At 40.9% G+C, this 17,306-nt stretch overlaps 2 protein-coding genes across 9 annotated transcripts in view; one reads left to right on the forward strand and one right to left on the reverse strand.

The window, feature by feature from the left end:
- Positions 1–3: 3 nt before the first annotated feature.
- On the forward strand, positions 4–4,096 carry ATP5PF (ATP synthase peripheral stalk subunit F6). Of its 7 annotated transcripts, none has more exons than XM_074536158.1 (4): positions 4–140; positions 747–926; positions 2,204–2,328; positions 3,973–4,096. In XM_074536158.1, the coding sequence occupies exons 2-4, from the start codon at positions 757–759 to the stop codon at positions 3,999–4,001; spliced, it is 324 nt and encodes a 107-aa protein (XP_074392259.1). In that variant the 5' UTR covers positions 4–140; positions 747–756; the 3' UTR covers positions 4,002–4,096. The 7 variants fall into 7 exon arrangements, with proteins under 7 accessions (XP_074392259.1, XP_074392258.1, XP_074392263.1 ...); XM_074536157.1 differs by having other exon boundaries at positions 5–140; positions 744–926; XM_074536162.1 differs by lacking the exon at positions 4–140 and adding an exon at positions 162–183.
- Positions 4,097–4,718: 622 nt separating this feature from the next.
- The window catches only part of JAM2 (junctional adhesion molecule 2), a 39,901-nt gene continuing 27,313 nt past the window's right edge, over positions 4,719–17,306 (reverse strand). Inside the window, exons 5-10 of one of the 2 annotated variants that reach the window (XM_005487167.4) lie at positions 15,390–15,595; positions 13,120–13,222; positions 11,590–11,697; positions 10,602–10,617; positions 9,821–9,854; positions 4,719–8,899 (exon numbers count right to left, since the gene is read on the reverse strand). In XM_005487167.4, the coding sequence (XP_005487224.1) occupies positions 8,867–8,899; positions 9,821–9,854; positions 10,602–10,617; positions 11,590–11,697; positions 13,120–13,222; positions 15,390–15,595 (500 nt within the window). In that variant the 3' untranslated portion in view covers positions 4,719–8,866. Of the gene's footprint in view, positions 8,900–9,628; positions 9,855–10,601; positions 10,618–11,589; positions 11,698–13,119; positions 13,223–15,389; positions 15,596–17,306 lie in introns of those variants that run through there. The other variant, XM_074536156.1, reaches the window with a different exon arrangement.

Here is a 17,306-nt window from a genome sequence, read left to right on the forward strand (position 1 = left end):
GGGGCGGCGCGCAGGCCCAGCGCGGGGAAACGCGCGACACCGCCGCGCCCCCGCACGAACTACGGCTCCCGGCAGCCCCCGCGGCTCCGGAAGGCCCTGAGCCCCTTTCCCTCGGCTGGAGGCGGCTCTGTGCGGGGACGGTGCGTGCTGGGCTCTCCCGGGGCTCTTTCCGCGCTGTCCCAGGTCCCAGGGGCGCTCAGCGGGGCCGGGCAGTGTGTGCGGGTGGGGCAGCCCCGGGTGTGCGGGTGGAAGGGGCGGGAGGGGACGGTGGCTCCCGGCGCGCACTGCGAGGGCGGCGGGGCCGAGCGGAGGCAGCGGCTCGGCCAAGGTGACTCTGGGCTTGGAAGCGTCGCCTTTTTTTTCTACTTAAACAACGCGAAGGGCGGAATTCACGGTTTGTCTGGGTTGTTCTATCGCGGTTCCGTATCGAATCGCGGTACCGAACGGGTCGCGGAGTTGCAGCCGTGGGATCACGGTGCCCTCGGGTTCAGTGGTTGCTGGAATTTCCCCTCCCCCCCATGCTGTTTTAAATAACCTTTGACTATCTCTCTTTAAAGTATTGAGCTTTAAAGCTCAGCTCCAAAGTACATTTTTCTTTCTTCTTATGCGTTTATCTTAATAATATCCTAAAGGAAATATTTTTTTTTTGTTTTAGCTCCAAGGGTTTTTTTCCTGCTTTTTTAATGCATTTATTATATCGCTGTGACTAATTTTTTTGTTCTTCCTTTCGTGTTTTATTAAAGTAGTAGTGCCACCATGATCCTGCGGCAGATCTTGCGGCTTTCCTCCCTTTTCCACTCCGCCGTGTCCGTTCACCTGCGCAGGAACATTGGGCTCTCTGCCATTGCGTTCAACAAGGCAAAAGAGCTCGACCCCGTCCAGAAGCTCTTCGTGGACAAGATCAGAGAGTACAACACCAAGAGCAAGTAAGTAAAAGAAATTGTCTTAAGGGGAAAATCTGTTGATTTTGACATAAAAGCATCATACCCGAAGTGTTTGAATTTTCAGAGTTTGATACTTCTGTAAGCTGGTCTGTAAATATTTAAGGTGTGTTTTTCTGCAACACTTATGTTTTCACTAGTGGGAAAGGTTGTTCTTGCATGTCTAATAGAAAATAGCAATTTTTTCCCCCTTAAAAAAGGAAAAATCTGATGCCATTCTTTCTTGGGCAGTTAAGCTACATAGTTAAGGTCTCTTGCACTCTGCATGAATGTACTGGTATGTTAATTTTTAACCATCTACATGCTCTATAAATTGGGGAGGGAAAGCTAAACAAACCCTTTCTTTTGGTGGTTTTTTTTTTTTTTTTTTGGCTGAGGAAAACAGTTATTCTGTAGTCTTGTTTCCAGAAGCTGAATGGAAATAGCCTCCAAAACCAATTAAGAATTAATGGAATTATCAGGGTGGTCCATTTACTTAACTGCTTAAGTTAATGAGCAGTTCCTTCAAATGGAATCTTCGATTCTTGTAACGTTTGGATGAACTGCTGACCAGGAAAGGAAAGCTATAGTAATTCTGTGTCATTTATTCTTGGGAAGTATTCCTGGAAAGGAATTAAGATGCTTCCTAGCACTACTGGTAGAAGATGTGTCTATCCCTGCCTACAAACCCATCTGTGTAGGGAGGGAGATATTTGGTGAATTTTACCAATTCTAAGCATGGATCCCGTGCTGGTACAACTGAGTGCTGGCAATCTAAAGAGTTACTGTTTTGGATATCTGATGCTTAAATGCCAAGAAGCTGCTGTTGTGGAGGAGACTTTTGCTTCTTTAGCATTCAAAATGCATTTTCTTGGCAAGAACAGTTAAGCTTTACTGAGATAACTAGTTCAGAGACAGAAGAGGTGCAAATCACAGCTTTGTTAGGAATTCACACCTGGAACATATAAAACTAAAAGCCTGGAGAGCCTCCATCCTCATCAGTGGTTTTTTTGCCTCATAAGACCACCTCTTGTCTCAAAGGGCTTGGATTTTCATCCCTGACAGCTGGATTTTCCTCACTGACAGCAGAAAACCTTTACCCTTAGAACCTTGTTTGTGTGTAAGGTAAGGAGGCCCTAAGTCGAGTTTTGGAAGTATTTTAAATTGTTTCCTTTGGCTGGCTGTTAGAAAGTTTTAATTTATAAATGGGCTTGAAAAACATAGAATTTTCCATGTGAAATATTAGAACTAAGTTGTTAATCACGACTTTTAATGTTTATTAGGCAAGCTGGAGGGCCTGTTGATGCAGGACCTGAGTTTCAAAAAGATATGAATGAATCCCTTGCAAGACTCCAACGGGCCTATGGTGAAGGAGATCTCACCAAGTTTCCAGAATTTAAATTTGAGGGTGAGTTAACAATCTTACTGAATTCTAATTGCAGCTAGAGACATGTTCACTCACAGGTTTCTTACATTCCCCTTTGGTTTATACTTGTACCATTAATTTTGGGTAAAATGCCCTCTGAGAATCGTATGCTTTTGCACAGTTCACATCTGTTTCCATGTGACTCCTGTTTTGATTATCTGCCTTTTCTAGCAGGGATGTGGTCTTCATTATGGTAATGATTAATAAAACTTGCAGTCAGAGCAGGCTATCTTAATTGTCCTTCAGACACCCTAAAAAAAGCCCTCAAATAGAAATAGCCTAGGGTGTGTATTTTTCTCATCTTGCCAAAAAAGATCAGCAGACTGTGATGTGAATATCATTTAGTCTTAATATCATCCAGACTGTGACTTTCTTGATTTCGTAAGCTCCTCTGGAAGCCACTAATTTCAGAAAATTAACATAGGACTTAACTTCCTTACTTATGAATATTTTGTGGCTAAATTATATTAAACCCTTTTCTTCAGCTATTTGGATATGACTTTTTTTTTTTAAACTGCTCTTAGTTTGTTGTAGTGTGGAAGGGAAAGAACAGACAGCAGGAGGCTTGGTGGGTATCTGGCAGCCAGCCAAGGCCAAGCAATCATAGTCAGCAACTTGTAATTCTGATCAGACTGTCTGGGAATTCCAATTTAGACTTGAAACACACCTGAAAATGTTTTGGGTTTTGGTACTATTTCAGTTGGGTAAAGTTGGTGTCAAGTTGTTACTGGTGCAGATAAAACAGAGTACCTGTAAAGTAGGATCTATGTTTTTTTCTGTTTTATTTTGCCACAATTTTAGGGATGTAATTTCTCTACATTCTGTTTTATTTTTGTGTCATATGTGCAACTATGCATATTAAAATTTTACTTGTTTTTGTAAGGAAAAGGAATTTTTGTGACTAGGAACAGAGCAAAGCACAGACACAACATGACTTTGTTCTTTTGACACTGTTGCTTGTCCTTGATCTAATTTCAATTAGGTTTCAAATAGTAATTAATCTGAGTAATTATATGAGTGAGAACATCAATTTCTTTACCTTAGGGTTGCTTACTATAAGCTGACCCTTGCCTCCCAGACTTTGTATTAAAGACAGCAGGCATTAGGGCCCAAAGCCCTAACCTTGGTGAGCCTGTACCTTTGACATCAAGAACTCCTTGGTCAGTGTTTGCACTGAGAGCATCTTGCTAAGTTGAGTTGAAATTGAGTGCTCCTCTCTGTTAATAAACACTGATGATACACTAATGAAAGGGAGGGAAGAGAGATTACTTGTTCTTATAGAGCTGTGTTGGAAATACTCATCCAGTAATGTTCTGGTTGACCTCTTCAGTTTCTCTGCTGTCTTCTCCCCTATGCCAGGTGTCACTAAAAGCTGTTTAGGCAGAACATTACTGAGGCTTAGCCTTTATACATAACTCCTGCAGGGTGAAAAAGACCTGTCTCCATCCTACTTATTGTTTACTGCTGCCCACATTTAATCAGTCAGTGGAGGTGTAGACTGCAATGTGCTCCTTTAGCTTGGCAATGTAATGGCTACTTTTCTTTGAATTACAAATTAATTGTGGTGTTTGAAGATGGAATAAAAAAATACTAATAGGAATTTTCTCTCTCCCATTCCTCCTGTAGAGCCCAAGTTTGAGGAGACTCCAAAGTGATCTCTGCAGCTTGTACACCAAACAGCAATGTACAACCATGGAGTTACTGGACATGGCACCAATTGTAATTTAATAAATGTAGTACTTCAGTTTGATTTCAGTGGTGTGAAGAAGCTCTTAATTGCATGGTGAGTGTGGCTAGCTGTGATCATCAACTCTTACATGATAGAGACAGCTGAGTAGTGCTGCTCAGTGTTAACTGCAAAACTCCTTTGTGTGCTGTGTTTTAATGCTTAGATATTATAACACTTGTAATGATACACCAGGAAGGAACTATTTGTTCTGTTGAGTTTATCCAAAAAGCTTCTGCAGAAAAAAAAAATCTCCATGAACCTTAAGTCTGTAGCAAAGTTACAGTAGTGATGGAGGTGCACAGTCAAAAGCACAGGCACAAAAGCCCTAATTCTACACTACATCAATGAACACAAAGGTGATGAAGTTAATCTTGCAGAAGAAAATGAAGTCTGCTCAAGAGGTTGTGAGGTGCAAATCTCTGCAACTGAACTACTGACACAAACACTTTAACTTCTGAGGAGCTATTTATTTATAAAAATTATATCTGAGAAACTACATAAACACTTTCACAGTCTTCATACTACAGTTTGAATTGTATTGACATGATTTTTATTCAGAATGAAACTACATATGCAGTCTACAGAGAGAGAGAGACTTTCACATTAAACACTAAAACACTGCATGAGTTTTTATTACAGGAAGATTTATTTTGTCAGCATAGTGAGTTTACTGCTACATGCTTTGCAATTGTATCAGATTTGCCAAAGTTATCTCTTAAGTCCTAGTACATCAGAATTGCAGGAGAAATTGAGCTCCTGACAATGTTTGAGACACAAGTAGTGAGATCACCTATGAAAGTTATTTGAATAGATTGTTCCAAGCTGCAAGAGTGAATCTTGTATTGCTGCATGTACATATGAACAAAATGAGAAGCTTTCACACAGAACTAAATTGAATATACAAGTTAATTTGTCTTCAAGTTTATTTGGGAGTTGTTTTTTTTTGAAATGCCATCACAGCTAGGTTGACTAAATATTGGCAGTTTTTATTTTCAGCATGTAAGACATGGAAACAATATTTACAGAGCAGAGGCCAAAAGATCCCTTGTGGTTTTAACCCCAGCCAGCAACTAAGCATCCCATAGCCTCTGGCTCACTCCCTGTCCCTTCCCCCTACTGTAGGGAAGGGAATTAGAAATAAAATTTGTGGGTTGAGATAAAGCACTTAAATAACTGAACCAAAGTAATAATATGGGAAAAAGAGAGAAAGAGAAAACCTGAGAAGCACAAGTGATGCAGAGCACAAGTGCTCATCACCACTCACTGACTGATGCCCAGCCTGTTCCCCAGCAGCAAATGGCCCCTCCCAGCCAACTTTCCCCCATTTTAAATACTGGGCATGATGTTCTATCCCTTTGCCCAGTTCAGGTCAGGGTCCTGGCCCTGATCCCTTGTGGCTTGAGCACGTTCTCACTGGCAGAGCATCAGACACTGAAAAGTCTTTGAGTCAGGGTAAGTACTGCTGAGCAACAACTGAAACATCATTGTGTTATTGACATCATTCTAATACTAATTAAAAAAACCCAACTCTGTACCAGCTACTAGGAAGAAAATTAACTCCCAGCTGAAACCAGAAAAGTATCAGCTGCTCACTCAATAACATTTATGTCACGCCAGATCCCACACTTCCCAAAATACCAGCACCTTTCCTGTCTTTTTATAGATGCACACACAGATACCATTTCCTTTATCTATAGACAATCCCCATAGATGTCTACTGAATTAATTCAGTCCATGACTTTTGGCTTATACAGTCATGACTTGTGAGTGTCATGAAGAGTCTTTCAGGGCAGGAAAGAGGGGGTCTGGTGTTGGATTGGTGCATGTTGAAGCCAGTTCTGATTCCATCACTGCTCTGCTTGTCCCATTACATCAAAGTTCATTCTTAATATGGCAGTTGAAAGGGAGCTGGGTTCACATCCCCAAGGCTGGAGGGGTGGAGACAGGCACCATGAGGTGCCCAGTGCAATTGTGGGCATGCAGCTGATGTAAAAGTACTAATACACAGCATTTCACAGCAATTAACATCACACAATGCACTGGCTATTCAATGAAATCAATGCACAAACCAGACTTGCAGATCCTTCCATCTTAACAAGTGTGCCCAAGTCCTTGAGCAAAAACAATCCCACAGATGAGTTTGCCTTTGCCCAAGGCAGGAACAACCCAAACTGTCTTCTGCAGCACAGTTTTCACATGCACTACAGGGACTTTATTCTCTTCTACATTAAAAGTTTTGATTGGGCAGGGCCAGCCCACTTGGCAGATGACTCACCAGGTGGCCTTTGCCAATGTGCATCCCAATGTTTGAAGGTTCCCCCTGGCCATTGCTCTCAGTGTAGTCTAATTGGATCATGTGGTTTTCTCAGCTGGTTCATGATACAATATACCCACTAAATGCCATGTTCCTTGGCCCAAGCATCTGTGAGTGTTTTCCAAGTATTTCTAGTTTATTCTGTTGAAAAGGTGTTGCTTGGGGCCCATGTGAAATCATTCTTCTGATTCACTTGATAAAGAAGGCTTACAATCAGACTAGTTCGGAATATGCATTTTCAAAAAATCCACATCTAAGCTTACATTTTGAGGAAATGGATTAGAATTTCTTTCCATAGGATCAGAAGTAAAGTCAGCCCTTCCACTCTACCTGGGAAACCATCCACTGGAAATGGAAGTAGCAGCTTTCCCGGAAGAACCTCAATTTGGGATTGTTTTCCTTACAATTCATGTCTCTAGGGTCACGGTAGGTTTCCCATCCCAATTCTTCATGCTTTCTCTGTGGTCTCTGAGCTAAACCCACAGGGTATCCCATGGTGTATACCTTCCATATCCTCCCTCTTGGGCCAACATTTACTGTCATTAGCATGGGACTGTAGAGGTGAGGAATAGAACATGACCTTTTTGAACTGCTGAAACTCCTGGGACAGTTTATCTGATAGTTTCTTCACAGATGAGAGAGGAAGAGAGGTTGTCTTCAAATTCCCAGAGATGGCAAGCCACTGTATTCACAGATGTGATGTCTTCTCAGATTAACGTTGCCAGTGGGTTGGTGTGTACTCTTGGTACACTGTACAAACTTCCACCTCCAAGGAATTGGTCTGGATCTGTGGGGAACCTTGTATTGTCCAGGTCAAAATAAATCTCTAGCATGGCTAATTCCCTCAAGTACTAGATATCTTTCCACTTGCATGGTGACATGTAGTGTCATTCTTGTAAGGATACCTTTCCTTCAGGCTTGACAGGAGCTGCTTCCAGAGGCTGGGGACTTGTGTCTCTCTTGCAATCACCTTGTCAATGCTTGCTTTCTTAGAAAGTGATTCCTTCCCTCTAGTTCCAGCCCATTAGTCCCATTATCCCAGCATTGGAACAGCTAGGTGGTAGGATGCTCATCAGGACAACAGCTGAAATATTTATGTATATCCTGCAGCTCACTCAGGAGTCAGGATTGAGTGGTTGCCTCTTGTTGGCCTATTACTGAAGTCTGTGTAGGTACAGTACATGTCAGTGGGGTTTCGGTTGTCACAGATCATTTCCTAACCCTAAATAAGACCTGAACCAAATGCAACAACACACTGATTGTTACCAAAAGGACCAGGTTGGTTTCAAGGGTAGTCACAGGATATGCAAAGTCTTTAAAATTCTCAAATGCTATTGTAATCATCCTGAGGGGAAGGAACGTGTTTTTCCCATGGGTTGGCTCTCTGAGGGTACAAGGCAGTAGATGTAACTGTGGATAGTTTCCAGCAGATGGCTCCCAAAGGACAGAGGAGACACACACCAGACAGGCTCATGTCATTCTATCATTTCACAAGCCAGGACAACACAGAACAACGCAGTGATAACCTTAGCCCAGGCCTAGAGCAAATGAATCAATATGGTGACCAGCAACTATTAAACCAATACAATGAAGGCTTATAACAAACTTGTTTTAACATGCTCTAGTCAGATCTGGTCTCATCTCAACCTTTTGAGTCCCACATTGGGTGCCAAAAAGAACTGCCAGCACCTCAGTCAGCAGCTCAGCCTCATGTGGCTGCTCTCTCACTGTCCCCACTCCAGCCCAGTGGGAGAACTGGGAAAAAAAACCTAAAACTGGTGGGTTGAGAAAACAACAGTTTAATAATTGAAATAAAGTAAAATAAGATACTAATAATACTAATTATAATAAAAACAACAGTCCTATTAATTGTAGTGAAAAGGAGAGAGAGGAGTAAAGCCCAAAAAGGCAAGTGATGCACAACAGTTTCTCACCACCCACGGACTGATGACCAGCCTGTCCCCCAGCAGCAGCTGGCTCCTCCCAGCCAACTTCCCCAGTTTAAATACTGGGAGTGACGTTCTGGCGTGGAGGTAGTCACCAAGCACCAAGCCTGTTTGAGTTCCAGAAGTGTTTGGACAACATGGCAGGCACATGGTGTGGTTCTTGGGGTGTCCTGTGCAGGGCCAGGAGCTGGACTTCATGATCCTGATGGGTCCCTTCCCACTCAGCTAATTCGATGATTCTGTGATTCTATGCATATCCCTTTGGACAACTCAGATCAGCTGTCCCAGCTGTGCCCTGTCCCTGCTTCTTTTGCACCTCCTCACTGGAAGACCATGGGAATCTGAGGACTCCTTGACTTGGAGTAAGCATTACTCAGCAGCAACTAAAACATCAGTGTGTTATCAACTTTATTCTGATATTAAATCCAAAACACAGCTACTATGAAGAAAATTATCCCAGCTGAAACCAGGACATTGATACTTTTGTATAACAAGTAGTAATTTGATGTCCCTCACAGAGGCTGAAATCTTCTAAATAACAAAGGACTTGGTGTGCTTGAAATCCTAAATGAAGCAAACAAGGTTACAATAAAAAATAGTTCAAAGATTTTAAACAGGTTAATATTTAGTGTACATTTCAGAAGAAACTAAGGCACTGAGCTTGACAAGAAATGTGTCTGATGTACGGTTACTAAATGTTCTTTTCTGAGATGGGAGGTGTACAAAATGGACTCTACACAGAAGCAGCAACCTATTCATAAATTCAGGTATCAAACAGCTCTGTTCAGAGCATCAGATTTTTAAGTGCATTAACAATGATAAACAGATACCACAGCTCTTCAAAGCTTTATCTTTCTCTCTCAGAGCAAACAGTTGGTTTCAGGAAGTTTCTTATATACATGCTAGGTCAAGGATTAAGCTTATGCAATTTAGTATGTTCTGTTTTGATTAAGAAAATGGGTGGTGTTCAGGGATCTTTTAAGGTTACATCAGTTTACTCATGCTACTTTAACTCCTCTTGTCCTTAAACTCTAGATAGTGATGTTAAGTCACTTCTAGTTGAAGTTTTACTTATAACTCTGTTCCTTTTGCACCAATCTGAAAAACTGGAACCAAGTAGATGTATTTAAAGCCCTGTGAGCTGACTCAAGGAAGTGGGGTGAAAGTAGTAAATTCAGCTTCCATATTTCAAGTCTTTTGACTCACATTATTCTTAGAAGAGTTAGGGCCCAATCTTTGTCTCACTGCTGTCTTGGACTGTGTCTCAGTTAGTTAATCAATATGTACAAGAAGATGCAAAGTATGGAGCAAAGTGTTGCACTTAAGACCATGCAATAGGAAGCTGTAAATGCAGATAAAGTGTTGCCAGGTATGGGCACAGCAGGAGTGAGGAGTGTGTGCACATGTGGAAAGACATTACAGATCTAAGGAACTTTGAAGATATTTAAAGCTTTTAAAACACACTAGTGAACAAAAAAAACTTGCCTTTTCACTTGTAGATTGATAGTTTGTCTTCTTTCTGTTAACAGAGCAGGAAAGGAATACAGGTTAAAAAGTGACTTTTCTGGTGTTGGGTTTACCCCTTTGGGAGCCTTATATATGAATGCATTTTTCCAGATTTCCAGCAATCCTCAGGGATTTTCCCCCTCCTCTTAGAAAAAAACTTACAATAACAAATCCATTGAATACTTTTAGATAGCAATCGTTATCTCATAAACCACTGCCAAACAGCTTCTCTAGCTTGTCTTTCCAACTCTTCCAGTTACACTTTTTGTCTAGCTCATGGCCAGAACTAAAATAGCTTGAGGAATCCTGACTTATTACTACGAAATTTGAGTGAAAAAAATCCAAATCAAAGGAATAGACCAGGCACTGTCAGAAAGTTTCTACCAGTTATATTTTTACAAAACACTTCCTGAAATAACTTGAAGATATGGATATGAGAGCAGATCAATTTGGTTCTGATAGTTTTTGTCTAGTTTGAAGAGGAGACACATGAATAGCTGAGTTAGAAATGTAAGCTGTAACTATGTAAAAAGACACATCTCTGTGTATTTACCACAGCAATGTAATGATTCACTTTCTGACCAGTACACTGGTTTCTATTAAGGAAACCAGCTAGTGTGTAGGATCAGGTTTATCTCAGCGTCAAGAAAGCTATTGCACAAAAATCACATTAGAAAGGCTGTAAAAATCATTAGAGTTACTAAATCATCTCAAATGTAAATGAGGTTTGCAGTGATTTATGTACTGCTTGCATACTTACTGGGAAGAACTTTCCTCTGAAAAAGAAAGGAAAAAAAAAAGGATTAGCACAAGAACAGTTTTCTTAGCTGTTTTAAAGTTCTTTGAAATAGTTATTTCTAGAATATTCAGCTCTTCAGTTTCTAGAAGGAGTTTCTGAACCAAATGTCTCTTTTTGTTGTAGTGAGTTTAGGCAGAAGAAAGATTAAGTTTCAAGGGTAAATGAAGCCCCAAGTGAACTCTTAACGAGCAGCTCTGCAGCCCCTGGTAATTTCAGGCAGCTGACCTTTTCAGACCCTATGTTTGGCATCTGTTGTTGCTGTGCTCAAGCCTATAGGTTCCAATGTAAAGGCTACAGAGAGGGTTGCTGGATGTTAAGCTTTATGCAGCAATCCTTAAAAGCAAATTTTTTCCATGACCCAGAGGAAGAAGACAGTTAATTTAGTTTCCCTTTCATCAGAACTTAGTTGGTCAGGCACTGTTGACTAAAACAGGATTAATTTTATTTTGCCTATTTTGCCTTTCTTAGGCATTCCTTATCAAAACTAGGGTGGAGAGGTTCCACAAAACAGAGTCAGGCTCATTGCTTTCCCTAGGTTGTTGTTTGGTAGCCTTAGCACAAACATCTCCATGTCATTTTCAAAGTACCTTTTGCAGTAGATGTTGGCAGAATAAAAATGTCTGCACAAAATATTGCTGTTTTAATGCTCTCCAGCTTTAGTACTACAGAGTCAGATCCTTTATGGAAAGGAGGGCATCATCAGAATCATAACATCATGGAATGGTATGGGTAGGAAGGGACCCTAAAGACCATCTGGTTCCAGCTCCCTGCCATAAGCAGGGACATTTTCCACTAGGTCTGGTTGCTCAGGACTCCCTCCAACCTACCCTTGAACACTTCTAGGGGATGGGGCACCCACAGTTTCTCAAGGCAAGAGAGAGTGTCATGGAAACACTGCTAAATAAAGACATTTTTGGACTCAAGGAAGGAGTGATTTTATTCTACTTACTTGCAAAGTAGCCTTTTTTTTGGGCATAGAATACTCCAAGGCCACACAGCACCATCACCAGAGCCACAATTACTACAGCCACAATGATACCGCTTACATTAAGGTCATCTGTAATTATAAATCAGAAGTCCTATGTTGTAAATTGTAGAAATTTCACTGGCTGGATTTTTCCCTAATTACCACAGGCATTTTTGTATCTATCGGTGATATAGATACAAAAATATCTATATATTTGGCTTTGGCCCAAGATGCATAAGTTAGTTAGTAACAGTTAGATGTATTTAAGCAGTAAAAGAGCACTAATGTGCCACAGCCATTTTAACACAAGTGCTTGGTACACATCAGCTGCTTAGTTTGGGTCAAAAGTAAGGAAAGAATAAGAAGGACCAAGGGATACATATTCCTTATCATATCTACCCCAGATAAGTATTACCCAAGTCATATGTCTCTGAGGAAAAACATCTTGAAATTTTTGTAAATGTTAAGCAAGTTTTTTCATATAGTTTATTTGCGTAACACAACTGAAACAGCTGATGGCAATTGAGTTCCACTTCTAAAGAACTCTTCAAATTAGTTTTTGGAAACGCAGTGATTTTTACATTTTTAAATAGCAAGGCTTTAAAAATACAACACAATAAAGCTGAGTTGCCTGAAGTTAAACGCTACACCAGGCTACTGAAACATCTGGCCATATTTATTTTTAAGGTGATGGCTTGACTTCAACCATGACAAAGACCACACCCATATCCTGATATACTCACTAAGAATTTCCGACTATCATACATTTTAGGAAAACCAAAATTATCAAGAAGCAGAAACATTTTCATAGGTTTTTGTTATGTTTCCAATTATTTGGATCCCAACTTTAAGCATATTTCGATATATAGTTGAGATTTTTACACCAACACCCCACCAAATTTTTGTACAATTTAGGCTGACAACAATTTAGGTCTTAGTGCATATTTTCACAAAGTGATTCAATCTCAGTAGCTTGAGGAACATTTGCTCATAATCCACCAAGAATGCATTAAAACCCATGACATGATTTTCAGCTAAGTTCCATGAAAGCACCATATGGAACAGGATCTTCCCTGCAGTAGTTACTAGGATTTGTTACCATTTGCTTTCCTATGATATCTGCAAGAACCAGTTGTGTATTTTGCAAAAAAACTCCTCACACATTTTGGGTTGTTACAGACTGTTACATTAAGATTTCTCATTAATGAATCCCAAAAGGGAGGCTTTATGTGAAGAAAACACCCCAGTGGACTGGCACAACTTCTGTAAACCTTCCACAAAAGCATTTGGAAATATTAAAGTTCTCATATGGCTGATGATTTTCTGTGAATTCAGTGTTTGGCAATCTAACAGCTAATTACTGCAATAAGGAACTTATTTCTCCTCCCCCCAAATGCCATAATCAAATAAAAATATTTAAATCAATCTGGTCTTAGATTCTTAGTTATACCATGCAATTACATAAATCCTACTGCAAGACTGTTTTCCACTATTATTTTCTTTAACACTTACCAACTTGCATTCGCTTCACTGAGCATTTCTGAGATAATCCAATCCCATTGGAGGCTTCACAAAAATACTCTCCAGTGTCATTCTTTGTAACTGTATTAAACAGCTGTTAAGAAAGAGTCCAAAACCATTATCAGAACAGGGGAAAAAATCCTGTAAGATAGAAATTTTGACATGTCAATGTAGATTTGTTTGTTTGAAATGAAACCCAAAAATGAAACCCAAATGAAACCCAAAAAACCCTGAAGGCAAGTAAAAAATTCTGGTCCATTTCAACCTTGTAACAGCTCCCTAGTCGCATTCCCTGATCCTTCAACTTCTGCTTGTTGCCTAAGAGGTTCCTTTAGATGGACATTTAACTCAGTGGAGTGTATCTACAAGTGTATAATTTTCAGTGGACCAGAACTTTCCAATAATATCCACTATTTTAGATATGCTCTAATTTCAGAATTCCTGAAATCAAACAGTTTCTTCATTTTATCAAAACAACAACCCCATTTACTGATCCTTCAAAAAACTTGATGCATACTGCTTACAATGCATTGTCAACTGAAATTTTTCAGAAGCAAAGAGTTGTTTGGGTGGTTCTCAACACTCCAAAAATGCACTTTGTCTTCTTCCAACAGAGAAATGCTAAACCATACTATTTCTGAAATAGTACCACTGTAAAAATGAAAATTAAATGAAAATGTGAGTGTAGCAGGACATCTCCCCCCACCACAGAAGAGCTAATCTGATGCTTGTTAGTTGGTGCAATAACTCAGAGCATCTTGCTCTCACATGAGCCTCACAGGAGCCTTGGTGAAGTAACTCAATCAGGACAGTTTTTCTTGTGGTGAATTATTTCATCGCCATGGGATTGATGCTTTCAGCTGACAGTAAACATCTTGCTGTGGAAGCAGACACGGAAAGACAAGCTGGAATTTCTGACTGACATACACTTCACTTTCCAAATTGTAAAAGCTACACCATATTTTCACAAGGCAGAAATCTTCTGCACATTCCCTGGAAATGCGTGGGGTTTCCCCCCCAAAGTCAGGACCCCAGTTTGTGGTTTCTCTCCTGGGGGCTGAGTGTAAGGACTCTGTCTACGCTATCACCAATTCGGTGGTAAGTTACACTGACTCCTAACCTATACTATTTCCTTGCCAGCTGTAGTATAGGTACCTTAATGTCATGCGCGGTTTTAGGTAACCTACTAGTAGTTCTTTTATTTTACACTGTGAAATAAATAACTGTTTAAGGCCTCTTGTCTGTTACTTTCTGCCAATTCAATCACTAACTCATTTTATAATAGACCTAACTGTCCACTCTTAAGAACTTGTAAGCCAGAGCAATTTAGGTGCAGGTCACCTAAGTAGAGCTGCTGCAAAAAATCTAAGCCTAAGGCAGGGCTTTTCTAAAGCTCTCACTTGATCTGTAACAGAGATTAATAGAAACTGACCTCATATGAATTCCAGTATTTCTATTTTCCTAATTATTAGACTTCTTAACTGTTTCTTTATAATGTATGCCATACTTTGATATTTTGAGAAGTGATTAGTAAGTTTGAGCATCCATCTGATTTCCGTGATGAGCATTCAGAACATCTGAATGCTTAGTCATACTTCAGTTTCTATGTTTGATTTTGCACAAGAGTAGTGCTCCTAGAACAACTCTTTACTTCTGAAAAATCTCAGCTCCCTAAGCAGCATCAAGCTCTTTTGAAGGATCAGCTCACGGGGGAAGAATGAGAGAGACACACAACCCACAAAACAAACTGCAACAAAAATGAAGAACTAAGCTTACTTACAGTCCCAACTCATTCCCCTCTGACTTCACAGGTCCTGGATGGGAACTTGTAAATGGCACTGGATTGTAGAGATTCTGTACTGCCCTGAGTGCTGCACTCCCCTTGAAGTGTATGAAGCTACTATTCCAAATTTTAAGGTTCTGTCAAATAGATCTCTATTGCCATACAAAAACCTCATTCTCACCTGGCACTAGTTTAACAATTGACAAGGTAAAATTTGCTATGTATTTCTCGATTCTCAGTTATCACTACTGCAGCCTTGCACCTCACTCAGTTTGTGTGTATCATTCAATGTCTATGGCTTGTCACTGTTTTGAGGCAGAAACCACCTTCTACATTTCTCAGCACATTTGAGCATGACATTGACCTCTAACAAAAACCTTGTGAATTTTTGGATTTAGACTCCTGTGGATCATTCTACTGAACAGTAAATTTCATCTCCTTGATAGCTGTCTATGACAGAGTTGGTTATTACACTTACCAGAGTGCCAGACTTTTTATTCATGGTGTACGTTATGTTTGCTGCTCTAGCACTGCCTGTTCCTGTCTTCTCCAGCAAGGCAACACCATTCTTGTACCACTGGTACTCAGATGGAGGGGAGCCCTCAGTTTCCTTACAACTCATCTGCACGACCGTTCCTGTCATTGCGGAGCTGGGTACCTCACACACTGGAGTAGTCGGAGCAACTGGACAGTGAAATTGAACTTGTTACACATGCACTTATACTGTCCACACCTGTCAGAGTCTCAAATAGTTCATGCCTCAAACATTGATATAAAGTTTTGCCCATTATAACAAAAACTGTATAAAGAAGCTACAACCAAAGAAGCCTCCCTGAAGATACCTGACTGGGACTTTGGACTGAAAGTCAAAGTGCTGAGATTAAATAAAGTGAAAACTCATTCTTCAAATCACCTGAAACAAGCAAATAAACAAGGAAAAGAGTGTGAGCCAAACCCAGCTAAGAATAATCTCAGGCTTGCTTTGGGGTGAGGGAGGCCGTAGCCTGTCACTGATGGTGGAAACAGGAATGTGACATTTGGAACACAGCGAGGCTCATGCAGCAACAGCCAGAGTTTATTGATGTGTGCCCTCTTTGTGAGGGCTTTGAATTTCCCCTGCTTACAGATATTATTGGTCAAAGGTCTTAACTCTGCCCAGCTCACTGGCCAATGATACAGGTGCATTCCTGGTTCAAAGGGATTGGCTGGGGTCCCCTTGTTTGAACTTGAATTCAGCCTATCAACTTAAAACTGGGGACTCGTTTACTCCTTATTCTCTAAGGAGCTAGGCTGGTCGAGTTGGTATCTGTTACGGCCTAATTATCTGTGCAGCCATAGACCAGCTATAGCTGTCACAGTAGCCCAATGACCTATTTGTTGGGAGCAGGTTTGCACAGATTTCCCCCCGAGATGAGGTGGGGGGAGGAAGTTTTGGTGTGTTGTAACCTCTGCTCAGGGGCAGGGAACCCATCCTCCCTTACACAAACTGGCCATGGAACCCCCAGCCTTGGGAAGGCCACATCCATGGGACATTCACGTGGTGCCTTAATCCATCAAAGGCCCCTAAAGTGCTCCCCAGTGTCATTCCTGAAGCCTTGCACCCCACGACGGCACGTGATGCAACAAACCCAGTCTGTTGTAAGGGACAGTGGCAAACTCCCCCTGCCCCCCCACAGGAGGAGCCTGGATTTTCCCACCTAGCCTGAGTGTATATTAACCAATCAGATTCTATGCTTTTCTTCTTCACCACCAAGAAGACCAGCTGGAGAAGATCCTTGAAACATCACTGGGATCCATGGAGTTATGGTGTTTTCCTTATTTTGTCCCTGTTACTCTCAGTCCCTCCCACCTATTTCTTATTCCTCTCTCTCTCCTCTCATATATTTACTATTAAATAAACCCCCATACTATTGTCACTGTCATTTGATCTCATCTGCACCTTGATATGGGCAGGGGCATTTCTAAGAACTTTACTAATGGGATCATGACAACATGAGGGCAGGCTGACAGTCATTGTGAGAAGCTGAGCACTTCATAACTACTACATCAATGAAATGAAGTGTAGGAGAAGGGCTGGAAGGCACAACCCTGCTACTGAGAGCACAGTAAAATTTATGAGTTGCTAAAAATGAAAGAGGTGCTTACTGCCAGCCTCCCCCCACCATATGCTGTGTCATCCTCTCTCCAATCTGTTCACTTTCATCCAACCCCAGAGAGTTTGTTTCACTTTGTTTCTTGTACGCAACAGACAGAGATGGGATAACTTGGAATCTGTAGTCCAGCAATTGGCCCCTTCCCTACCCCAGCATTTAAAAACAGAAGTGAAGAAGAGAAAAAAAGATTTTTTGTATTAAAAGGAGTAAATTTTTGAGAGGTGAATGTCAGAAAGATTCAC

Source organism: Zonotrichia albicollis, chromosome 2 (assembly GCF_047830755.1).
Source record: "Zonotrichia albicollis isolate bZonAlb1 chromosome 2, bZonAlb1.hap1, whole genome shotgun sequence".
Classification (NCBI taxonomy): domain Eukaryota; kingdom Metazoa; phylum Chordata; class Aves; order Passeriformes; family Passerellidae; genus Zonotrichia; species Zonotrichia albicollis.

Coding starts and splice junctions, on each gene's coding strand:
- ATP5PF (XM_074536158.1), top strand. CDS start 757: ATGATCCTGCGGCAGATCTTGCGGCTTTCCTCCCTTTTCCACTCCGCC. Junction 927..2,203: donor GAGTACAACACCAAGAGCAA/GTAAGTAAAAGA, acceptor AATGTTTATTAG/GCAAGCTGGAGGGCCTGTTG. Junction 2,329..3,972: donor TCCAGAATTTAAATTTGAGG/GTGAGTTAACAA, acceptor TTCCTCCTGTAG/AGCCCAAGTTTGAGGAGACT.